The 26,215-nt window shown below is 44.2% G+C and overlaps 1 protein-coding gene across 1 annotated transcript; it reads right to left on the reverse strand.

Annotated features, from left to right (window-relative positions):
• FBXO32 (F-box protein 32) lies at nucleotides 1-26,215 on the reverse strand. The gene is made up of 9 exons (XM_063924394.1): nucleotides 26,000-26,215; nucleotides 18,596-18,705; nucleotides 17,337-17,386; nucleotides 16,478-16,570; nucleotides 10,217-10,310; nucleotides 9,022-9,206; nucleotides 8,512-8,694; nucleotides 6,114-6,257; nucleotides 1-4,653 (listed from the first exon to the last, which is right to left on the reverse strand). The coding sequence occupies exons 1-9, from the start codon at nucleotides 26,110-26,112 to the stop codon at nucleotides 4,564-4,566; spliced, it is 1,062 nt and encodes a 353-aa protein (XP_063780464.1). The 5' UTR covers nucleotides 26,113-26,215; the 3' UTR covers nucleotides 1-4,563.

Here is a 26,215-nt window from a genome sequence, read left to right on the forward strand (position 1 = left end):
TATGTATAATGTCACGTTTTATTGCAGTGTATGAATGCATACAGTAAAAAGTTCACAGGTCATGGTGAGCTAACAGTTTTATGGTCCTTCTCATTCTCCTCACTACACAGCATTAGCCCATAGTCCCAGCAGATGCTCATCAGCAACGTACTAGAATGCGAGAACACACGCTGGTTATCCAAATAACAATAAGTCCTTACACACGCACACGCAGATCTACTCCAATGTGTAAATGCATGGCGCTGCATCCGCAGATGCGTACTTTGTACAGTTCTCCAATATACGCAAGTGACCTTACTTCATTTGCTCCACCCTACGGGTCTGATTAAGAGGCAAACATACACCACACTCAGGGCCGATGTTCATGTTGAGGAGCGATTACTTGCAACTGCAAATTAGTGGTAAAAAAATAAAATAAAAAAAGGCGCTTGAATTGGGAGGGTCACCGGTATTTTACCAAATGCACAGCCGCAGGCATAGGAGGCCATACTCCGATGGAGAATCTGCATCAGCCAGTTTAACATGTCAGAAATCACCGGCGGTGTTGCAGCATGCTGACAGTACACATTCAGATGCACATACATGACACATTCAGACGCTGGCATCTACACCGGGGGGGGCGTGGCCGATACTGGCATTTGCATATTATCGCTGCCACGTCTCCGGGAACAGACACGAGAGTGGATGGATCAGTATTCACCTCTCAATCAGGCCCTGAAGCTTTACCCAGATCCAATGGCAATATATATATATATATATATATATATATATACACAGGTTGAGTCTCCCTTATCCAAAATGCTTGGGACCAGAGGTACTTTGGATATGGGATTTTTCCGTATTTTGGAATAATTGCATACCATAATGAGATATCATGGTTATGGGACCTAAGTCTAAGCACAGAATGCATGTATGTTACATATACACCTTATACACACAGCCTGAAGGTCATTTTAGTAAATATTTTTTATAACTTTGTGCATTAAGCAAAGTGTGTGTACATTCACACAATTCATTTATGTTTCATATACCCCTTATACACACAGCCTGAAGGTCATTTAATACAATATTTTTAATAACTTTGTGTATTAAACAAAGTTTGTGTACATTGAGACATCAAAAAACAAAGGTTTCACTATCTCAATCTCACTCAAAAAAGTCCGTATTTCGGAATATTCCGTATTTCGGAATATATGGATATGGGATACTCAACCTGTGTATGTATATATATATATATATATATATATATATATATACAATTTTTTTTCTTCTTTTTTTTACAAGTAAACATTTCACAAAATATTCAGAAACACCCCCTCAGGCAACTTAACATTTCTAGGCAGATATTCGGAAATACTGTTCAAAAGTGTCGTTTTCACTTAAAGCGTGCAGAGTTAGTTATGTTTTAGGGGTTAAAACTACGTAAAGAGTACCGATGCGTGAGCTTGTTCACATCTTAATGAAACACGTAAACAGCCAATTAAAAAGAAAAAGAAGAGAGTCAATGGCGCCGTTTTCACCATTGCGTTTTAGAACGCAACACAAGCCGTTTCTCATGCGCTCAGGTTTACTACCAGTAACCTACATTGTATTGGTAAGAGCGCAGAGCATGAAATCACTAAAGTGCTAGTTTTCACGTGTTATCACCCATTTTCCCAGCGCATGGGTGTGAAGGAGCCCCCAGGGTAAAGTGCGGCATCAGGTCATAGCAATTCTTAACAAAAATATTTCCTCTCATCAGGTCAGTCATATATAGAGACTAATCACAAGAGCCGTTCCTGGTAAATGTTCTTTTAAAGCGCAGACAAAAACAAACCGTAAACCTAAAGAATACAAATCTACATACCGTCACATTGTTTGCCGTCACTGTACCATAAAGTAAATAAAGTGTAGCAACATGTCAAAATAAGTAAAAAAAGATACATTATAAACACTCCATATAAAACAAGTCAATCTATATAATGATGTATTCACAGAAGAAAACCAAGGTTGTGCCTATGACATGACAAGTGTGGAATATTGTAGATTATATTATTTCAATACTTTTACTAGTGTATTACTGAAACGACTGTACTCCAGAATCTACAGACAGGTCTCGGAGTATCGCTAATATGCGATTGTGCACAGACGGGCGCTGGCACCCCTTCCTGGGCACCCAGACCTGCCTGATTGGCGCTGCTGCTGTAGCCCTTATCTGCTCATTGCCAAGACTTCTGGCAATATATTCTTATTAAGACTGCTAAAAAAAAAAAAAAAAAAAAAAACTATGACTTTCCCTGGACTTCACAGATGAAAATGGATGCAGGTGCACGGTGCTCAAAATTAAGATATATTGTATATTACACTTAAATATCATATTAGAGGTGGTTAGCATATATTTGGCCAAAAGATACAGGGCTCCCTCCAACATCAAGGTCATCCCTTGTCAGGCAAGTGCCTATAACCCCAGAGTGTTAGGGACTTGCCCGACAAGAGGTGACCTTGACGTTGGTGGGCAGGCCTGTATCTTTGGCCAAATATATGCTAACCACCTCTAATATGATATTTAATTGTAATGTACATTAGATCTCAATTTTGAGCAGTAACGATTGCAGTGTGCATCTGCATCCATTTTTCTACATGTAGTACTATAAATCTCACAAGATAGCAACTCTCATTACAAGCAATTCGGGTGTGCAGTCTAGAGCCACTCTGTCCCAGGACTTTACAGGTAAGATGCTCTAGTACCAGCCAGATAAAACTTTATTTCTATGAGAAAGCAGCCAAGCCGTTCACTAGAAACCAGTAACTAGATAAGCTGCACTTTGTCACTGAGGCACGAGTCACAATGGGCTGCTTTCTCGTGAAGGGGTGAGATGTATTAAAGCTTGGAGGAAGATAATGTACCAATGAGCTTCTGTCACTGGTCTATGTCTGCTGAGAGTGGCGCTGGGATATACGAGGTCACAGTCCAGCACTACAATCTCAGTCAAAGGAGGGGGTCGGCCATTACTGCCAAAACGATTTCACAAACTTGTATTCCAAATAAAGTAAATGTTGACTTGATCATAACTTTCTAAATAAAGTAAAAAATTCCACCTACTAATATTCAGTATATTGGTTAATTGAAGTACTAATGAAGTACTCAGTGCACTGCAAATATAAGCAAAGATGTAGTTATGTAATTACATCTCTCGGCAGGGCTGCTATCAGATGGCAGATTGTACTGAGACTTGTAGTTTCACAGCAGCTAGTGAGACAAAACTTGTCTAGTACTAATGTAGGGGTTAAACCTATACATAAGTGCTTTTTGTTAGAGCATACTAATATTAATTTGTGTGAGTGTTATATACTCTTTATAAAAGAGATGGGGGAAGGGGGGATTCCCTTTCCAAAAACTATTATTTTTGCATTTTAATGCAGACCGGTTAGGGAAGAGATCTGCAAGTTTATAGTAAACGTACAATTCTCCCTTCATATCCATTACATACAAGTGTCATCAGCTGTCCACATATCAACATTAGTGGCATCAAGTGGTATCATTGTAGTTTCAGCAAGTTGTGCAGAGTCACATATACCTGATGCATGAGATACAATACAAGCACAAACAACAGCTTACACTCAGTTATATCTCAATATGTACAAAAATATTCCTGTGACTTGCCTACTAATATACAACATATATAAAACAAAGTGCATTGATGTGAAGTATACATAATGTTTGTGCTGAAAGTGCTCTGTAACTTCTCGGTATGGAAACACAGCATCCCCTTTATATAGGCTAAGACAGGGTGGAAATGTTTTTCTGCTAAAACGCTATATAAAAGTCCACTTCCAAACCAAAGATCAATAAACAATGCGAGAACAGGAAACCGGAACACGCCAAAAAAACAAAAAAAACAAATAGATTACACGATGTAACTCATCCAAAAACAACTTCACTTTCAGGAACATTCGTCTTTTCAAATAATCAAGATATCCAAGTTTGTTGAAATGTTTCTCCTCAAATCCCTTCTACATGGCCTGGCAAAAAAAAACGTTTACCCTTTTAGTTCTATCGCCACGGACTGGTCAGTGCTTCGAAGGTACATCAAGGAAATGGGCAACATCTGTTGGTTTAAGGTGAAGGCCTTACAAAGAGGTAGCGAAACGCGTGGTGCTTTAGAAGTTCGACGGATGGAGTGCTGTAGAACAGCGCAGTTTACGGTAAAAACAACAAACAGTAGCGGACTATCTTGAGCAATTTCCAATTAAGATACTGATGTATTAAGATAGACTTGTGACATTCACGTGTGCCCAAATTCATGGAAAAATATCCTCTCAAATACGGTCTCTCGGATCCAGAACCGTTGAATGCACTGTCTCCTGCCCTCTTCCTATATTTTATAGGTCAATGTATTCAGACATACAAGCTTTGTACAAGTTCTTTTAAAATAGTCTTACGGAGCAATTGTCACAGTGAGTGCTGCCATTTCCACAGGCTGGTAGCAGTGGCTAAAAGTCATTTGAGAAATATACAATATTTACAGGTTACGTCCAGCCATGAAAGTGTCCCACTCAGCCCCTGGTGTTCATGCAGCAGGTTCAGAACCGGAACAAGTTAATGAAGTCTTGTGGAGATAGACAGGTCAGGCAACTTTCTGGGTTGTTCGCTGTGCAGGGGTGCTCTGTGCCCTAGGACGAGAATTCAGGTGTTAGGCTTTGGTAAAAACCCGGTTGAAAAACAAACAAAAAACAAAAAAAAACACATAAGAAGCACAGTAGTTGAGTTGAGCTTCATGAGCGTATTGTGTTATGTTGGTAATAACTTTTTATAACCAGCAGGTGTCACTCTTGCTACGAAAAAAAAAACTTTTGCAAATATATATATATATATATATATATATATATATATATATATATATATCTCTTTAGAAAATACATAAATATATTTCAATTGTGAATATTAATACAACAAGAACATTCCATTACACCATTAATACAATGTCCAATAGAGATTTCATTAAGCTGCCTATGATGGAGCAAGACAGAAACCCCTTATTTTCGTTGTTGATCATTTCAATTGTTGAATTTCGAGTGAAGAAACATTGTGCCTAATTCAGACCTGAACACAGCAGCAAAATTGTTCTCTAATGGGCAAAACCATGTGCACTACAGGTGGGGCAAATACAGGGCCAGATCTAGACCTTGTGGCGCCCAGGGCAAAAATATAGGGGCGTGGCTTCATGGAGAAGGGGCGTGGTCAGTTATGCCCCCTGTAGCTATGCCCTCAGTACTGTGCCCCCTGTAGCTGTACCCACAGTAGTATTGCCCCAGTACTGTGCCCCCTGTAGAGTTGTGCCCCAGTAGTATTGCCCCAGTACTCTAGCACCTGTAGAGTTGTGCCGCTTACAAAAAAAATAAAATAAAATTAATACAATCCCCGCTCCTGCTTCCCGACCGCTGCTGCCCTCTGTCTCCGGCGCTACTCCTCGGATCTATGGGAGAGACGTCAAGACGTCTCTCCAATAGCACCGCATAGACACTAGAGGTCAATTATGACCTCTAGCGTCTATGTGCCGCTCCCACAATGCAGTGCGATGCACAGCACCGCATCTACACAGCAACGGGCGGCACCAGTAGCGGATCTTGCCACGGCGGCGGCGCCCTCCCGAAGGCAGCACCCCAGGCAAAAATCCTGCATGCCCGTAGCATGATCCGCCACTGGGCAGATATAACATGTGCAGAGAGAGTTAGATTTGGGTGGGGTGCGTTCAAACTGAAATCTAAATTACAGTGTAAAAATAAAGCAGCCAGTATTTACCCTGCACAGAAACAATATAACCCACCCAAATCTAACTCTCTCTGCACATATTACATCTGCCCCACCTGCAGTGCACATGGTTTTGCCGAGTAGAGAACAACTTTGCTGCAACTAAATGTTATTGCAGTAGATAAGGAGAGAGAGAGAGAGAGAGAGAGAGAGAGAGAGAGAGAGAGAGAGAGAGAGAGAGAGAGAGAGAGAGAGAGAGAGAGAGAGAGAGAGAGAGAGATCTTGGATTATAATGACATAAACAAGGAGAGCAATAAGATCCCGTGCTCCTGTCCATAGACAGAAAATACCGTCTCTAAGGCGGGTACAATTCGCTGCTCACCTTCCAGGACAAGATGTGACAATGCCTGCAGAACTGCAATGTGTCTCCGTACTGTTCTCTTCTGGGGTAACAGCGGATCAGTTTGAAATACATCTTCTTCCAGTCCAGCTGCCCCTTATCAGATAGGATAAGCCTTTTACGAATCTAAATAATAAAACCGTAGAATAAAAACTATTTAATGTAGAAAGAATTTGACAATTTGTAATTATACACTCTAGTTATCATGCACAGAAAAACCCAAGACAAATATGGACCATACTTTTATAAGGTGGCCTATACTAAATGCCCATTCAGCCCAGATCTAAAGCTGCCCCTGCCACTAGAGGGCAGGAACCGATGAGGGTAAGTATACAGTCTATATGGCAATGCAGTATATCATTATATGACAAAGCAGAAATGAACACGGCTATAACCCTTCTATAATTACTATACACTAGGTGATTCATCGCGCCCTACGGGCGCTCTTCACACCGTCGTAAGGGGCTACGCCCCCTTAAGAATATTGCATGCCACAAGGGCGTGCAAGGGTTATTATATGGAGTATTACCTCCAAACATAATTGTGTGAGTGGTTAAATATTGCACGGACAAAGGGCGTGCGATGGTTAAGGGGTCAAAGCCCCTTGCAGCAACGTGAACAGCGCACGCAGGGCCTGATGAATCACCTAGTAGGTGCTGTGGTTGGGGGAGTGGCGGGTGCGTGGGAGACGCGGGTGGGGGAGGGGCTGGTGCAGTGGTGCCGCGGGTGGGGGTCCGGAGCCACCGTGGGTGGGGGAGGAGAGATTACGGGGGTGCGGCAGGTGGGGGAGGGAGTCCGGAGCCACCGCAGGTGCTGGGGGGGGTTGTCATGGATGGGGCCCGGAGGTACTGCAAGTGTGGGAGGGGCAGGTAATGCTTCTCCTCCTGGAAGCAGCTAAACTGCTGTCCTCCCTTTGGCAGTGGCTCTCCCGGAGACTCGCACAGCAGCTAGTCACTATTGTTAGCACCGGTGTAAAGCGCCTCATTACAGGGAAGATGCACTAAATAAACTACAGCTCCCAGCAGCCCTAAGGGCCAGAAAGCTTCGGTGCTAAGGGCTGCTGGGAGCTGTAGTGTATTTAGTACGTCTACTTCCCTGTAATGCAGCGCATTGGGACACCGGCGCTAATAATAGTGACTGGCTGGCAGAACTGACTGACTCGCTGAATCAATGTAAAAGGTGAGAGTGCTGTGCAGTGTCAGTGTCACTGCACTGCACTGTCACCTTTTACATTGATTCAGCGTCCAGACATTACCCTCCGCGATATCACCCACTCTATCCGTTACATTAGCCATCTCGGGGCTTCCAGGCCGGCAGCCCAGGTGCTGTGTGGTGGTGTCAGGGCCTCTGGAGATCTGGGCGCGGCTGTGGCGGGGAGGCACTTCTGTGACATCACGCATAGAGGAGGCTCCGGGGCTCAGAGAGTATGCGGCGCAGGGAGGACTATGAAAGCCTTCTGCTGCGCCGCTTTCATACAAATCTATGCCGGTGGCCGCAGCAACTTCTGTTCCACCTGCGCCGCGGCTAGGTAGTGGGGATTGTTGATGGCAGAGGAGGCAGGCGGACTGGCAGCAGGACATAGGGGGAAAAAAATCCTTTTACTGCAGCATCCTATCTACAGCGTAGAGACTTGCTGTAGATGCAGTGGCATAACCTTCAGCTGTACCTTTTTGGCAGGTACAGTACCTTTTTTTATGGTCTGTACCGATTTTTGGCTCGCCAAACTTCCATTGAAAGTATTGAAAAAGGAGTGTGGCCACGCCCCCTTTTCGAATTTGTAGTGATTTTTATGTGTAAATTGTTGGAGGGTATGTTGCTGCAGATGCAGTGGGTCTATTTTGGGGTGTGGGCCTGGAGATGCAGGTCCATCAGCCCCACTGTTAATCCTGCTCTGGGAACACACAGCAGCCAAAGGGCAGATCCTCCTATTGGATGTAACCTGTGTGGGAGGGCGTTTCTCTCCCAATCAGCTGTGGACTGGGTGTGAGACCTGCTGCTAACCCAATGAGAGCTCCTAGCCACGCCCAGCGTTATACACACAGGCACAGAGTCACAGATCTGGGCTATTATATAGGAGATGTTGTGTCATGGTTCCAAACTGAAGATTGTTTTTTTTGTAAACCCCTTTAATTTGGTGAGGGAGAGTTTTTGCTCTTTCAGTTCCCCAAATCATCAGTAATTGGATGCAATCCCAGGATGTGTATTTATGGCGAGCGCAGCCTGGAACGCAGCAATTATTGTTTTAAAGCGCTGCCTTATGGAGCACTAATGGGAACACACTGTACAGAGGAGCCCTTACAATGAGCTGCAGAAGAATCATTCTGATGGAATGCTGTGAAAGGCAGACTATGTTTTCTTGTGTACTGGGGTGTACGGTTACCTGCCGCTCTGTAAAGTGATAGTGGCACAGTTCTTTCCACAACAGACGGTCTTCGCTGAGGACCTGCAAATCCGAGGACACTTGGCCTAGGCACACAATGTCCCTCCCATCTGCTAACCTCTGCATGATGTTCAGTTGCAGGCACAAGGGCAGATCCGTTAAGGTCATCCCCTTAACAGCGGGCTAAAGATAGAAGAGACAATGCGTTAAGCCCGGAGGAATGCAGAGATGCGTACAATGACACCGGAGACGGTCTTACAGATTTCCAGCACAAAACAATAAAAACATCACAATAAGAGCAGTGCACGGTTTTCATATTGCAAGCTATAAAACATTGGCATATTAATAATGTATCTCCTAACAAAATTAAATGAAAGATCTAGCAACATAAAAAAAAATATATAATAATAATAATAATAATAATAATAATAATATGCACAAAACAAAAACAACTTAAACAAAAAACCCGCAACAGAAACAAACAAACCCCAAGCAGGAGCACCACCTTACCCTGGTGATCTGGATGTTGTTCAGCTGCTGCTGCCAGTCAACAATGGTCTCCATTCTGTAGACCCAGAAGTTAATGTTCCCCACTAGGACGGACTTGCCCACCCCTTGGACCAGGGTACACAGGGACGAATAAAGGGTCTGCAGCAATTCCTTGATCAGGCGAATGTTCTGCTGGTCTTCAAGGACTGCAAGGATGGAAAGGAAACGGACACGGGGTTAATGCACTCGCTAACACAAAACATACCCGTCACATACACCAGGGGAGGCGGACAAATAAGTACAGTCCGTTAACGCGCTAGGAACACGTGACACCCCAGAGGTACTGAGCCTTATACAGAGGTATCCTCATACACCCAGGGTCATATAGTGCAAGACACTCCACCTGACAGAGCCGCAACAAGCGGCCTTACTTTATATTTGGCCGACACAGCAAAACACCACCCACAGTGTACCAGAGGCGCCAGGGTGCGACTTTAACAGCCCAGGGATTTGTTTTTAAACACGTCCAAAGTAGCAGATGAAACGCAGTGGAATTTGGCGGGAGGAAAAGCCGCCGGCGCTACATTGTAGCACTTCGTGTACAGATTCAGGCTCAGTCGCACACAGAAGTACAAGTGTCGCACATCATATTCATCAGTGCAGTCTTGCAAAGTAGTTTTGACATTTCCAGTTTTATTTCTGCAATAAGAGGCACGTTTTTTTACGTGGAAAAGGCGATTGGCGCAGCGGTGTCAGCCAGGACCTGGTTCGCTGAGAGGGTCTGTTCTACTCACCACAATGTATGAGGACACATCATTGCTAGCTACAAATGAGTGGGCAGGCAGTGCAAATATTGCACCACAAGTTGCTTTATAGGGTGATGAAAGGGGAATTACCCCGACAGAAGAACTCAAATTCTTTCTATAGAGAAACGTTGCAGATGGTCACACCTTGGAGACTTGGAGCATGCTGCTGCAGGCCGGAGTTATACATAGTCTTACATGAATTGCCCCCCCCCCCCCCCCCCCCCATTAGATGTGGCCACCTAGCAGCACAAGAACCTCTGCAATGTTTAAGGTAACTTTTTATATAAAGCTTTTTCAAGTTCAATGTTTAATTTAGTCCAATATGAGGCCTTTGGTTCCCAACCACCATGAACATCCTAAACACAGCGCACAACCAGGGGGTACCAGAGAGGAGACAGCAGATAATGTACCTTTCTGAACAACCTTTTCCAATATATTCATGTAATTTTTCTGGGCGATGCCGCTCAGCGACGTGAGCTGGGATTTGGCGATCAGTTCCAGGAGCTGCGGAGACAACGTTGACATAAATTGAGTTTATTGGGAAATGTGGCAGCCAGCACAAACACACCCTGTACTGTTGCAATTTGTCATTTAATGCACAGCGGCCTGAGAGATCGGAGACGGCAGCTGAGCCATCTGACGCAATGCTGTGTCACACGGAAAATAGTTTCTTTATTGACACTTTGGTTTCCAACTGGCAGCCTCATCATCTGTGGTCACACCTGCGCCCGTCACTCACCCTCCTCCCTGACCCGGGACTTGTCCCAAATATCAAAGCATCGTGACTCAGAGGGTGGATCACCTTCCTTTCCACCGCATGAGCCAGCACAAGTGCACCCACCCGGGGGCTCTAACAGAAGGGGGCCACCGAGGTCAGCTGGCTCTATGCCGCTACCAAACACCATCAGAACGGGTCTGCCTTTGGCGTACAAGCAGCCATACTTTTATGTATGCAATTCCTGCTCTACCAAGCTCCAGAAGAGAAACAGAACAGCTCGATATAGGCTACCGGGAATATACATGCACAACGTGTTCCCTGCAGTGACTCTGCGCTGGCACAGGCAATAACATTCCTGCAGGGACTCGCGTTACATGCTGTCAGCGCCCGGCTATTATAGATCATGTGACTGGAGCTGCAGAACATAAACACAACCTGTTGTATAATCACTTGACACTGCTCGGAGCAGAGCGTCAATCAAGCCTAAAGCTATTTATTATCATTTATTTACGTTACTTTGTATAGTGCCAGCATATTACAACAGAGCTAGATATAAATCACAAAACTAAACAGCTGCCCCAACTAGATGCCCCTACTTTTTAAATGCCGTCTGTAGATTCAATAGATCTGCTAGGGGTCAAAAGCCAGGCAGATATTTTAAACGGGAACTAATTAGACAAAAAGTTTACCACAGGTCTATTACTAAGCCTTAGATTGAGATAAAGTACCAGCCAATCAGCTCCTGTCACGTCAAGGCAGGGGCGTGTCTACAGAGCAGGGGGCTCGTGTGCACCTCTGGGTGGGCTCCCTCCTCTGTACGGCGCTGTAGACTCCGGCACTGTGCCGGAGTCTACTGTGCAGGTCTCCGGAAACATGGCGCCCGCCATGATCCGGAGACCAATTTGGCTACCGCGGCGGCCATTTTGGCAGCGATTTCCGCCGCGATTGCAGGTCCCGGCGCTGGACTCCGGAAAGGTAAGCGTTAAAATGGGTGCATTGTGTGGGGCCCCCCCTGGACCCAGGGCCCATGTGCACCACACCCATTGCACCCATTATAGAAACGCCAATGCGTCAAGGGCTGGGTTTAAAAAATGACAGTTAGGAGCGGATTGGCTGGTACTTTATCTCCGTCCACTTTATCTCCATCCAAGGCTTAATAAATAGACCCCTAAATGCCCATATGATGGGATTGTAATTTCGGGAGAAAGTGGCAGGGTACCGATTTGTACCAAAGTTGCCGACGTAGCCCAAAATACAGCACATTAATGTGTACATATACAAATAAAAACCTACATATATCAAAAAGAGCTTAATTGAAAACACTCTAAAACGGATTGAATTTGGAGCTTCGAGTCCTGTATTGCCAATATTTCATCCAAATACATGTATGATCTGCCAGTTACAATTACACATAAACATGCAAGTCATTAGATTTCAATAGATTTCTTATTAAAAGTGGGGAAAAAAGCCACCTTGTTACAACAGAACAGTGATAAATCCAGGGTTTGATAAGATTTTGGAATAGCCGGTGATTTATAAACGCAGGAGTACTCAGGGAAACGTTGATGGATTCCTGTTGGCGTAAATATTAATTATACAGATCATTTACAAGTTCTCATGGCTTGGTGTGTATCGATCAGTTCAGCCACAGGTCATCAGCTGCCACGGGAAAGGGCTCGTGGAGGTTTGCAGACATTCACAGACACCAGATGTTTTCCCCAGGTGCCACAGATGGAGGTGGAGGGGATCCAGCATAGTGATGGGCTAATAACCATGCTCATTTACTATGCCTTATGGATGAAATAAAGCATCTGTATGTTCTGGGTTTTTTAAAATTCATCAGGAGGAAAGGGAAACTTGATAGAAAATATATTGGGGTATTCACAGCCCACGGTGGGTCATTCAGAGTTGATCGCTAGCTGCCGTTGTTCAGAGCGCTCAGGCTAAAAAACGGCTGTTCTGCATTTGCACTGCAATGCGCACGCGCGTCGTACGGGTACAAAGCCCGTTGTTTTGCACAGGTTCTAGCGAAGTTTTCAGTCGCACCGACGGTCGCAAGAAGATTAACAGGAAGGGGGCGTTTCTTGGTGTCAACTGACCGTTTTCAGGGAGTGTTTGCAAAAACGCAGGCATGTCTGAAATAACGCAGGCGTGGCTGGGCGAGTGTATGACATCAAATCCGGACACGAATAGGCTGAAGTGATCGCAAGCACTGAGTAGGTTCAGAGCTACTCAGAAACTGCACAAACTGTTTTTGCAGAGCTCGGCTGCACATGCGTTCGCACTTCTGCTAAGCTAAAATACACTCCCCAGTGGGCGGCGGCATAGCGTTTGCACGGCTGCTAAAACTAGCTAGCGAGCGATCAACTCGGAATGACCTCCACAGTCTCTCCATACGAGTCTACTACTACTGGGCACAAATGCTGCAGTATTACAATTGGGGTCAAACGCTGACCTTACTCATGGGTCCCCATGTGATGACCCCATGTCCAATTTGTAATATACAAGCAAGTCACATGGAAGCAGGGAGACCAGGCCCTTAGGGAGAGTGATAAAGTGGAGGGAGATAAAGTATCAGCCAATCAGCTCCTAACTGCCATGCTACAGGCTGTGCTTGAAAAATGACAGCAGCCGATTGATTGGTAGATTCTGTCTCTCCACGGCTTAGTACTTCTGTTCCCCTTATGTGGTCAGTATAACTTATTTGCTACCAAAGGCATTACAGACTGTTACTGATGAGATCTGCCTCATTTTGTGTCCAGTGGAGAAATGAGGTTATAGAGGTGTTTGAGGTGAACATTCCCTTTTAGTCTATTTAGCCTTCTACAATTGCATTCTTTGTGGTCTGTGAGCACATTTACTTTCTTCCCACTAACAGCAGAAAAATTCCCTTCATGGAACAGAAAGTTCTGTATTTAAAAGCATGATTGACAAGAGGTTTAATCCTCCTTGTTCCAGGTTATGGCAATAATCATGTGAGGATGACCTCACTGTGGCTGATTCACCTTGGGTTGCAGTCATGTGCCACGTGGAGCAGAGATGATCCTTGTCTACATACAATGAGTCACTTAGGTTCTATAGATACCATACCATTTTTCAATAAATCGTACATCTGGACCCTATAGCCGTTATATACTGGATGAGCCAGCCACGACGCAGCCTTACACTCCAGGGTTACATGCGCACTTTGGAGGTCTGCACGTTGATTTTTTTTTTTTTTTTTTATAGGCGTTGTTGTTCAGGATAGATGCTTCCTTCAGATTTGCAGACACTACCGTGCACCAACAATTCAGAGCGCAGGTCACATAGGGGGTCATTCAGACCTGTTCGCACATGCGTCGTTGCAACGACCAGAAGAAAGAAGAAAGTGATTGCTAGCGCGATCGCAAGAAGATTGACAGCGGGGAGGCATTCTGGGACGGATACTCACCGTTTTCCGGGGGTGGAGATCCGAACGCAGGAGTGTCCAGGCGTTTGGAGGGCGGTTGTCTGACGTCAATTCCGGAACCTTCATCGCTGGATCCATCGCACAGGGTAAGTAACTGCAGGGCTGGTCTTGTTCTGCACAAAACTTTTTTTGCATAGCAGGGCTGCACAAGCGATCGCAGCCCTGCTATGCTAAAATACACTCCCCCATAGGCGGCGTCTAGTTGATCGCACGAGCAGCAAAAAGTTCCTACGTGCGATCAACTCGGAATGACCCCCAAAGTACAGAACAAAGGTTTCCCGACCCATAGTTAGAATGCAAAACAAAAGCCATTATGTCTAAACCACAGATACGATTACGATCCTGCTGTGCGATTTATTTGTACAAGTAACTAGTAAAGTGTGAGTGTGCAGTAACTGGGCAATTTGTCTGGTTGGTCTGCGTGGCTCTCTATCTTTTGTTAGTAAATAGCCTTCACAGACTCAATCTAATGTTAGTATTATTAGGACATCGGAAGACAGATTATTATTATTTATTTTCCAGAGCTGACATTCTTTAGGGAGAAGATCATCCTGTTTAGCACAAGTTCTTCCCAGATTTCTCAAGAGGACTTTGCTCTCAAGAGATGTGTCCAGCAAGTCTGCGAATGAAGGAAGACGCGAGAGAGGGAGCGCGGCCTGAAGTAACCCATCAGGACACGACTAATAGGACATATCCCTGCGATGTAGCGACATTCACAGCTCCTATGAGCAGGGCTGCCAGTAACGTACGGTATTCTCGGCTTGAAATGAATACAAACAGCGTCTGGTTGTCCTGTGTGATTACACAGATGCTGCCAGGATGGCAAATAGACAGCTGCACATGACATTGTAGTCAGGCCTGCCAAGACCAAGGTAAATATTATGGAGAAAGGTCCCGGCGTGAACTAGCCGTCATTCCTGGCGTATAATCAGGGCTCACTGGCCGCCGCTACAGAACAGTCATTAAAAGGTATTTTTGCGGTTCATCAGCAAAGCGGCTATTTCCTGAGGATTGCTACAACATAAGCATCGGGGCAAACTACCATCGATGTACAGAGGCCCCCTCTAGGTTTAATCGCAAAAGCAGTCTACATGACTTTCTATGGGTACTGCAAAAATAGGCAATTTACAAAGCTCCAAAAAGTCTGTAGGATGGCAGGTACCTCTATGCCAGCTCAGTGTCGGACTGGGACATGAAGGGCCCACCGGGGGAATGCCGCTATAGGGGCCCATGCTTAAAGGTGTAGCTAGGTTCCAGTGGGGGCGTGGCCAGCAACCACACAGGTTTGACTAACCATTACATGTTCTGTGCCCTTTGGTAAATATATAATAAACCAAATTATTGTGAAGTGTAATGTAACATGTATAATGCATACATCCAGTGCACTGGGATAGTCTGGAACTTGATCCCTAGAGGAATAGGGGGGCCCACAGGCAGTAGGGCCCACCGGTGGTTTCCCCTGTTCCCCTGTGGGCCAGTCCGAACCTGTGCCAGCTTATACGTGCACATACGCTACCAGATGGCAGAACACACGCAGTAGGCCATCTGGGTCCAAAGCCGCCCATGTAAGTCACCACTTTACAATTTGCTCTTCCTCAGGATTGGGTCTTATAGGAGTTACTGTCCCGGCAAGAGAAATCTGACAAAACAAGTTTCTCATCGCAGTAATAGGCTTCAATAATAAATGATTAAAGGGGAATTTTATTATGGTTGATAAATCTGCCTCTAAGTATCCTGGGCCGTTTTTTTTTCCGTTTTTTTTTTGACTAGTCAAAAAAAAAAAAAAAATGGTACTAATTCAACAGGGTGTATTCAATTGCGGGCATTGTCGCCCTTTTTCAATCCATTTTTGCCCATGCCATTTCACAAATTGTGGGTGTTTTTGCCTGTTTTTGGTGCAAATTCTCAAAAAAACACGTGGTTTTCTCCAGTGTCAGATTTTCCAACCAGTCGAAAAAACACTAATTGAATACCTGCCTAAGTGTCCATTATACTATAACCAATGTTAACACCAGAGCAGAATTCCGGATATAAAATATAGGGGTTGACGTATCAAGTAGTGAAAATAAGTGCAGATGTTGACCAGTGGGGAAAAGTTGCCTATAGCTACCAATCAGGTTCTGCCTATCATTTTATAAAATGAACTTGATAAATGTTACATTGATGCCAATTGGTTTCTATGGACAACTTCTCCACTGCTTGATACATCTACCTCAAAGGGTCTAAAGGATTAACTAAAAAGAACAAAACAGAAACATACAATTCTACCCGATGATCAAATAAAACTTCAAAGTAGCAAGGTAACGGGATGTCCTCTGACTCTCTGGATATCACCCCTTGATAATATCCTGGTGGTTCACAACTCAGAAATAAAAAAAAAATCACTTTAGCTAAATATTATTAATCACATAAAAACATAACAAAGTATTGCCGCACGTTCTGCTGTAAAAAACTCCAACAAAGCCTAATCTGCTACTACCGACATAAATTGTTACAGGTACTCACTCTCACAACATAGTTGAATCTCCGGGAATCCAAGATGGCAGTGGAGAAATCCAAGCGGTTGAAGGCCTCACCGAGAGTGCAATAGCCGTGACGCTGGAGGTGCAGAGAAGGTCAGGGTTAAACAAAATGTAAACTTAAAAGGGGGACTCCTCCTTCAAAGAAATCTAGGCAGCTTTGCTAATTGCCATTGGCCTAGGTGAATAAGTCAACATGTCTGAGGCGTAGAATGAGATATAACGCACATAAAAGCTTATCGGTTAGTGTATCCGAAAGCAATACACAAATCTGCCTGGAGGTTAGGATTCGCTGACTGTGTAGATCTCCTTGGTGACCAATAGCAGATACCTATGGGTTCTAGGGCTTACTTACTAGCTGTGCATATGGATGCAAAGTTTGCACTGTGCCACAGACACGAAACAGCAGTCAGCTTTTCTGTAAGTGTAGGTTAAGCACATAACGCAAGTGTCACATTCGTTGTTAGTGTAAAGATTACAGATTAGTGCTGATGTCTGGTAAAAGGCAATGAGGGGATCACTGTTCTGACCATGCTCTCCGGAATGTGTAGTGTTAGAAAAAAAAAATGGTTTGTAAGGAAAAAAATCTCAATGCGCAGAGTTGCGATAAACAGCAGATTCACAGAGCAGCCATCTTGGTATGAGCTCTCATTAGCAAAAAAAAAAATATCTTATATTGCCAGTTTGCTCATCTTAGGCATGCACGGTTAGATGAAGCGGGGGGGGGGGGGGGGGGGGCATTGGAATGTTTGCCCCTTGGCATCAATTAGGAACACTGCTACAGTGGCAGCTCTATTGGTTAACGGACCATTAAAAAAAATAAACATTGTATAAAAGGTTCCCACCTCTTTGGTGCTTCCTTTGTGCACATAGATCCACTTTTCCTGGTGACAGTCTGTGAAGACAACGATTAGATGTTAAAGTTTCATACGGTTAGAAACATTTCCAACATTAGGTTTTCACCACCTCACCATCACCAATAAACCTTGTAACTGGAATGCAAACATTATAACCGAACAGTGCAGCTTGAAGCACTCCTATAACTTTCATAGGAGGGTATTCAATTAGCTCTGATAATTTCGGAGCTACTGAATTTACCCCCCTGCATATTCAATTGCGGGCCGGTTTCGTTCATTTGCATTTCCGCCAACATCTTCCCTTTTTTTTTTTTTCTCTGAGCAAATGGCATTGGCAAAAAATGCCTCAAAATCTGCGACAACGGCCCACGTTTTTTTCGCCGGCACAGGTGCGTAAACATGTGTATTTTCTGACCCACGTTTTTCACTCCGACAAATTTTTCGCCTAGGCAAAAAAAAAACGGTCCTGCTATTAAATGAATCTCCATTTACCCTAAAAAAAATAGTAAAAAGTGTTTTTTCCGCCTAGGCGAAAAAACTGCCCTAATTGAATACACCCCATCATCTCACAGACTCGCCAGCCTCCACTGTAAAGCATAAGGTGTGCTAAAGGATCTACATTCCCTTACCATGTCATACACACTCATCACACTGTATAATAAGATACACAAATGGGGATTGGATCCTAGGTCAATCATATCAGCCCAGTAAGGTAGATGATTAGGAACATAGGGTCAGATGTATTAAGCCTGGAGAAGGCATAAGGAAGTGATAAAGTGGTGATAAGTGCAAGGTGATAACGCACCAGCCAATCAGCTCATAACTGTCAATTTACATATTGGAGCTGACTGGCTGGTGCGTTTATCAACTTGCACTTATCACTGCTTTATCACTTCCTTATGCCTTCTCCAGGCTTAATACATCTGCCACATTGTACAGTTTAATGGTAACTTTACAAATTAAACGTATAGAAGTATACAAGTTTTGGCAAGTATAACATGAACACATTAAGAATAGGGGTACGTATGAGATTATAGATTGGTGCTCAGTGGCGTACCGCAGCACAGACGCTTTCCAGATATGAAAATATCATCTTATTGACTATCCCTATGCAGGGTTGCACTAAACAGCAGATATAACAGTTATATTGAGCAGCGATACCAATAGCTTCAAACCACTATATTTCTAGTTTGTATATAAAAAGGAGTCCGAGTGGCGTTTTTTGCAATAAAATATACATCACTTACATTGTGTCTTTGCATTGTTGTTCAGAAAGTCCTTCTTTCTCTTCTTTGCAGCAATATCGTAATTCAGATTATTGAAGAGATTCTCCTTATTGTTCTCCACGTTGCAGTAGCTGAGAGACACCAGAAATACAACATGACAACTTGTAATTGAAAGTAAACGCAATATGTAGGGATGTCATTTTTTTTTACGGAAAATACCCCCCAGATTCCGCTGGAACACAGCGCCTCTCAGTGGCTGAGTGACCATGGACAAACAGAACATCCGAATGCGGCATCTCAAATACATTTCATCAAAGGAAAAAGAAAAACTGATTTCATAATAATCAGTCTTCAATATCAGATGTATTAACCCTTGGAGAGAGATAAAGGGGTCTACGTGCTAAGTCTTAGGGGGACATTTACTAAGCAGTGATAAGAGCGGAGAAGTGAGCCAGTAGAGAAGTTTCCCCATCAACCAATCAGCAGCTCTGTATCATTTTATAGTATGCAAATTATAGATGTTACTTCAGTGCCGATTGGTTGCCATGGGCAACTTCTCCACTGGCTCACTTCACCGCTCTTATCACTGCTTAGTAAATGTACCCCTTAGAGATAAAGTGGATGGAGTCGAAGATAAAGAAACGACCAAGCAGTCATTTTTTCAAACACAGCCTGTGACATGGCAGATAGGAATGGATTGGCTGTTACTTTATCTACATCCACTTTATCTCTCTCCAAGGCTTCGTACATAGGGGGTCATTCAGAGTCGATAACTAGCTGCCGTTGTTCGCAGCGATCAGGCTAAAAATCGGCATTTCTGCGCATGCACCACAATGCGCAGGCGCATCGTACGGGTACAATGAGCATCGTGGGTTTGCACAGAGTCTAGCGAACATTCCTGTCGCACGGCCGAACGCAGGAAGATTGACATGAAGTGGGCGTTTCTGGGTGTCAACTGACCATTTTCAGGGAGTGCTTAGAAAAACGCAGGCGTGGCTGGGCGGGTGTGTGACATCAAAAGCCATCCCGCCGTCGTTAGAATCAACGCACATGAAGAGTAACTACAGGGCTGGTCTTGTTTTGCACAAACAGATTTTGCAGGCGCTCTGCTGCACAGGCGTTCGCACTTCTGCAAAGAGAAAATACACTCCCCAGTGGGCGGCGACAATGCGTTTGCACAGCTGCTAAAACTGCTAGTGAGCAACTCTGAATGACCCCCATAGACCCCAAAGTACCAACCAATCTTCTCCTAACTTTCCTCTTTCTCCACTTTAGAAGACTTAGGTCCATTTAACACCTATTTTGAGATGAATTGGGTGCTATAAATGCGCAATTCTACATTTTAGCAGATAGTTACGTGAAAACAATTGAATTACCCCTGTATGGTGAGGAGACTTGCCTGCAGAAATGGGGGCAAAGGTAGTTTTGTGTTCCAGAAACTCTAGAGCGCTTTGTGCCAGTTGGAATGACTTCCAGCAAGGGCAGTATTAATATGTAGCTGCACAGAGACAGCGTGTCAGATCTATACTGTAACATCATGGAAACACTGCCAGCTCCTGACACAATCTACCGCCCATACGTACAGCATTTGTAGGAACATTAATAAGCAAGGTGCTGAGTATTTAAAGGAGTATCTCCATAGTTATGAACGTCAACAACAATGATACTTTAATATGTGAGAGATACAGTAGATGACAGGACAGTTTTCCAAACCTTGATAAAACAAAGAGGTACTCTAAACTTGATTCTGACAAACAGGTGTTAAAGTAACTAAGATTTCTTATCACAACAGCAGAATATCATGTCTGGGCCCAATTCACCATTAAAATATCGCTGGGGTTGGCGGATTGATAAATTCTCAGCCATGTTGGCTGCCAGCAGTAAGAGTATTCTAACCATTTTGCCAGCCTTTGCGTTGTGCAGGTCCTCCACAATTATGTCCCCCCCCCAGTATTCAATCTTTGACTATCATAGGTCATCCTAGAACTGTATTTGTAAAAAAAAAAAAAAAATTTTTTTTTTTTTTTTAAGATATTCTACAAATTTTAAGGTTTGTACTTAATAAATCAGGCAGCGCCTGATAGGTTATATCCAAAATACAGCAAGAAGACTGTTTGTAAACCTGCTGTAACATCACCATGAACCTCTTTTTACGGTGTGTTTTACTGGATGTGGTTCACAGGGTCGACCTTAGGTCGACAGTGTCTAGGTCAGGGGAAGCCAACCCTGGTCTTCGAGAGCTACCAACAGTTCATGTTTTCCAGCTCACCTACCAAGTGCACAGGTGCGGTCATTACTCACTGACACATTTTAAAAATCCACAGTTGGAGCTAATTTATTCACTTGTGAATCTGTGAGGAGACCTGGAAAACATGAACTGTTGGTAGCTCTCGAGGACCAGGGTTGGCTACCCCTGGTCTAGGTTGACCACTATTGGTTGACACTAAGTCGACACCCAAAATAGGTCGACATGACAAAAGGTCGACATGAGATTTTTTTAAAAAAAATTTAGTGTTGTTTTTTTTTTGTAGAGTGACCGGGAACCCCCATTAGTGCACCGTTTCCGCTCGCCATGCTTCGGGCAAGGTGCCACGCTGCGCTCGGCACAGGTTACCGTTCCCAATTGTAGTCCACGTGGATCGTAAAGTATGAAAAAGTTGGGTGTTTTTTTTTTTAAATTGTGAAAAACTCATGTGACTTTTTGTCACGTCAACCTAGTGACTGTCAACCTAGAGACCGGATACCGTTTTTTCATGATCAGAGCACCTATTGCATTTATTATGCAAAATAGGGTATTCCGGAACGGGCAGGAGGTGACACGGGCAGTGTAAGGAAAACCTGTAGCCAATCAGAGCATTACATATTTCACCACCGCCAACTTCTGTGTACACTTGTTTAGAAGTGGGAGGGGCTAGGCCAGCGTGCAGCCAATCCAAACGCCTATATATTCACAGCAGCACAGAGCAGTGACAGCAGGCTTCTGTCACACTGCTGATACAAGAACGTGTACACATAAATACTTATTACAGTTGATGAGTACCAGCCACCACTGACCACGGAGGCCGCTATTTTGTGGCCTGGACTAATACTCTATAGAATGCTGCCTATCAATAACCCAGGAACTAGTGACATCACCGAGTCATGAGCATGATTGCAGACCATCGGTAAAACAAAGCTGGCAGTCAGTAAACAATTTAGCCAGATTTTTTTTACCAATCAATAGAGAAATTTTTAAAAAATAAAACATTAAAATAAAAGGATAGATAAAAATACAAAACTGTATTTGGGCTAAGAACGTTGGTCATCTGTAAATCTTTATAAAACGGTCAGAAAAAACAAACAAAAATTGTATATCAGTGCCAACCCTGGATTTGTGGTACAATGTTTTTAAAGTATCTGTGCCATATTCATAAAGAGCAGCATGGATGAATGGTTCCTCTGTTATGCAAAATATTACCCAACAATAGCTTACGTAATGCAACAAGTGAACAGTAACACGTTAGTGGCAGATGTACTATATATGACAGTAATACACGCCCGCCACACATAATGCACCTTCTGTAACATGTACAGCCTGGCCCTGAACCCGGCAGAGCTGCCAGGCTGCTGTCTCTGGTATTGAAATGGTTTAACCCTCCACTTGTGTATCAGGGCCAAGAGTACCCGGAGGCAGGGGCACACTATCACAATGCAGAGGGGAGGCACCTCCTCGCTAGAATGTCCATCTCGTAGCTCATATCTATTGTTCTAAGGGTCCCCTCAGGTCAGTGTAGGACGGATAAGCACGTTTACAGTATTTGTGGCCATAAAATTAATGTAACGATGAGACGGAGGGTAAAAGACAGAAAACTATAACAAAGCAACCACTTGGAATTATTCAGTGACTATTTTCCAGGAACTAGTTGTTCATATGAGCCAAATGATAAATGGAAATGTATGCACATGTACCGTTACCTGTGGCAACCAGTTCACTTTGAAAGTGTCAGTATGTGATTGGATGTCTGAGCACCGGTCTTCATGAATTTCCCGCATTTATTGGCTGTAGTCTAGTTGAGTTTGGTACAGAATTTAAGATATCAGAAAAAAATCATCCCTCTTCCATAGACAAGTCAGGGTTCCAAGCTGCCATAGGGGATCTGCATGTATGGATCATGTATGCACCCGATCCACCACAGACATGCAAGACAGTAGGCCCTAGTGTGGCCCTTTCAGAGCAGGGGACCAGAAGCACATGCCCCTTAAAGCAGCTCTGCCAACTTCTATACGACTTCTCAGGTGCTGGACAGCATCATCTGTAGAAAGGAACCTAGGGGACAGTCACCCCACTACTGCTGGACAGTGTCAACTGTACACTGGTGCCTAGGGGAATATCATCCCACCGCTGCTGGACACTCCAGTGCTACCCATAGACCAGCACCTATGGGAAAATCACCCCACCACTGCTGGACTGCACCACCTGTAGATCAGTGCCTAGGGGAAAGTCACCCCACCACTGCTGGACAGCACCACCTGTAGACCAGTGCCTAGGGGAAAATCACCCCACCACTGCTGGACAGCACCACCTGTAGACCAGTGCCTAGGGGAAAATCACCCCACCACTGCTGGACAGCACCACCTATAGACCAGTGCCTAGGGGAAAATCACCCCACCACTGCTGGACAGCATCACCTGTAGACCACAGCCAGGGGAAAGTCACCCCACCACTGCTGGACAGCACCACCTGTAGACCAGTGCCTAGGGGAAAATCACCCCACCACTGCTGGACAGCACCACCTGTAGACCAGTGCCTAGGGGAAAATCACCCCACCACTGCTGGACAGCATCACCTGTAGACCAGTGCCTAGGGGAAAATCACCCCACCACTGCTGGACAGCACCACCTGTAGACCAGTGCCTAGGGGAAAATCACCCCACCACTGCTGGACAGCATCACCTGTAGACTAGAAACTGGGGTAAAAAACAAAAACAAAACACCTCTGCTAAACAGTGCCACCTGTAGACTGAGCCCACGGACAAGCCATACAGACCTGTATTACAAAATTTAAGGGGATAAGGCTAGATAAATACAGACTATTTGTCTCTGGTAAGTTTAGGTACTATTAACAATACCCAGACACTGAAAAAAGAAAAGGCTTTTCAGATTTATTATTATTATTATTATTATTATTATTATTATTATTATTATCTCCAAACATTGCCCCATAGGAGCAGCTGAGGGTCTGTGTCTGTTTCGGGAGTTTTACAGGAAAGAGGAGATCAAAGAAAATGTTTAGGCCTAAATAGGGCACTGCAACCACGGCCTTATCTCTATAACAGCAGCGTATATCTGGCTAATGTACAGTAGGGTTACTAAGAAAATGATTTATGCAGGAATGTCTAAGCCGTCACAGGGACCCCTATATGTAGCTTAGGACAGCAGCAAATGCAACAGGCCAAGATACATGGAGGGTCCTCATAGCCACACTATACCTGGAGTAGGTGTTAAAAGCATTGTATTAAATTGCAATAAATTACTTTACTATTTGTGTATATTTATTGTGTTGAAGTCTGCGGTTGGTGGCTCCAACCTGACAATGAAAGCTTGTTCGCTAAGCCCGGGCACATAATCAATTTAAACATTAATTACAATAAATCACCTCTTGTATTATAAATGTCCTGGGGATATTTTAAGCAATTCTATGACACGTCATGCTTTACCAAACACCATGGAGAGACCAGTCACTACTACAATGTAAGCACACACATCAGCCACAAAGGAGACGTTACTATAAATATAACACGTTGTACAGCCAGAGACACAAATCCCAGGGGAGCAACGGCTGCACTCCCAACGCTTTCTTCTGTTCTCAAGAGGAACAAATAAAGGGTATTATTACTAGGAAATTACAGAAAATACTCTGTAACTCCAATTATTCTGCACTTTGCATTAGTAGAATACACATTATTCACATCTATTCCTAATTACGAAGCAACAACATATTCCATGGTGCTGCACAACAGGGAGATCAGAACATACATTACAACAGAGATTTGATAGAAATAATAGGATCCGTGGGCTCAAGTGCTTGCAATTTAAACGGAATCAAGGCTGTGGGGATACGGAAAATACTGTTGTATGATGTATGGCTCCAATTATAACTCCAGAGGGTTACTAGTAGCAAATGTAGAACCACCAACTCATTTTGGGAAAAAATAAAATAATAAAAAAAGGTCAGATGCACAGTGTACACAGCCACATTATATGCAGTGATGTATGTATAATCACATAGTATATACAGTGCTGTATGCATAAACATGCAGTATATATAGTGCTGTAAGCATAATCACAGTATATACAGTGCAATACGCATAATCGCACAGTATATACACAGTGCAACATGCATAACCACACAGTATATACAGTGCAACATGCATAATCACACAGTATATACAGTGCAATACGCATAATCACACAGTATATACAGTGCAATACATATAATCACAGTATAATACACATAATCACACAGTATATACAGTGCAACATGCATAACCACACACAAGAGCAGCTACCAGGAATTTGGGGCAATGCCATCCAGCCCGTGATCTGATGCAAGTCCTGACATATTCCAGGATGATTGCCAGAGCCGAGTGTAGCGCCCCCTACAGGGGGGTTGGGGTTATTACAGGTCACATGCTTTCCTAACAGCAACAACAACAAGCCTGCACAGTCAGAGCCCAGCTCCCCCAGCCAGCTCACATCACACAGGCAGAGGGAACTGGATCCCAGCTCCATGGCTCTGTTTACATCCTCTTATTAGAAAGCCTCACACAGGAAGCAGCCTCAGATCGCAGAGCTGCTGCATCACAGCCTGTGCCCACTATAGGCACCCAGTGTCACAGCACAGAACCCAGGGGAGCCAGCTCAGGATTCTGCAGGGACTGCGGAACTACAAGTCTCACCATGCACTGCCTGCTGGCACTTGTAGTTCCACAGCTGCTGGGGTGTCACAGGCAAAACCTGCCTCTTACACAATGCAAGATGCATTTAATCCAAATGCAAAATCCATGTCATAATAGAACAAAGAGAGGCAATGATGGAATGCCCCAGCTGCTGCAGTGCCACATCTGGCCAGACTATGCTGCCAGTCACTGGGTACAGAGCAGAAGTAGCTGCCACCACCTGTATAACACAAGTTATTGTATCCCTTTGTTTTACAACTTTGTTGTTATTGTTGCTTAGAATGTTACTACAAAGGCAGATCTGTTGCTTTGTGCATCATACACAGCTCAGTGCCTCCTGGCATCTGGTGCATCAATATATAATCTCATTCTATCTGTAACTATATGGGACTCCTTATTCCCAGCCTGTTACAGATGGGGTGAGGCGGCAGCAGCAGGGACTGCGCATTATACAGGAGTCATTGTTATTACTGGGGGCAGAACTCACCTGTTGATGTCACTGACAAAGTTACTGTGCTCCTTGAGGAATCTCTTCCAGCCATCCTGAGTCTTCACCCAGTTCTGCCCGGGGGACCTCCAGTCCTGTCCTAGGAAAGGCATTATTATTATTATTGTGATGTCTGAGCTATTGTCCTGCTGGCCGCGCTGTTGTCTGTCCGTGCAATGCTGTTTCTCTGCTGCTCTCAGCCTGCGCTCTGCTATT

Source organism: Pseudophryne corroboree, chromosome 5 (genome assembly GCF_028390025.1).
Source record: "Pseudophryne corroboree isolate aPseCor3 chromosome 5, aPseCor3.hap2, whole genome shotgun sequence".
NCBI classification, from domain to species: Eukaryota; Metazoa; Chordata; class Amphibia; order Anura; family Myobatrachidae; genus Pseudophryne; species Pseudophryne corroboree.

Coding starts and splice junctions, on each gene's coding strand:
- FBXO32 (XM_063924394.1), bottom strand. CDS start 26,112: ATGCCTTTCCTAGGACAGGACTGGAGGTCCCCCGGGCAGAACTGGGTG. Junction 10,311..16,477: donor GATTCAACTATGTTGTGAGA/GTGAGTACCTGT, acceptor TTGTCTCCGCAG/CTCCTGGAACTGATCGCCAA. Junction 9,207..10,216: donor GGAAAAGGTTGTTCAGAAAG/GTACATTATCTG, acceptor CCATCCTTGCAG/TCCTTGAAGACCAGCAGAAC.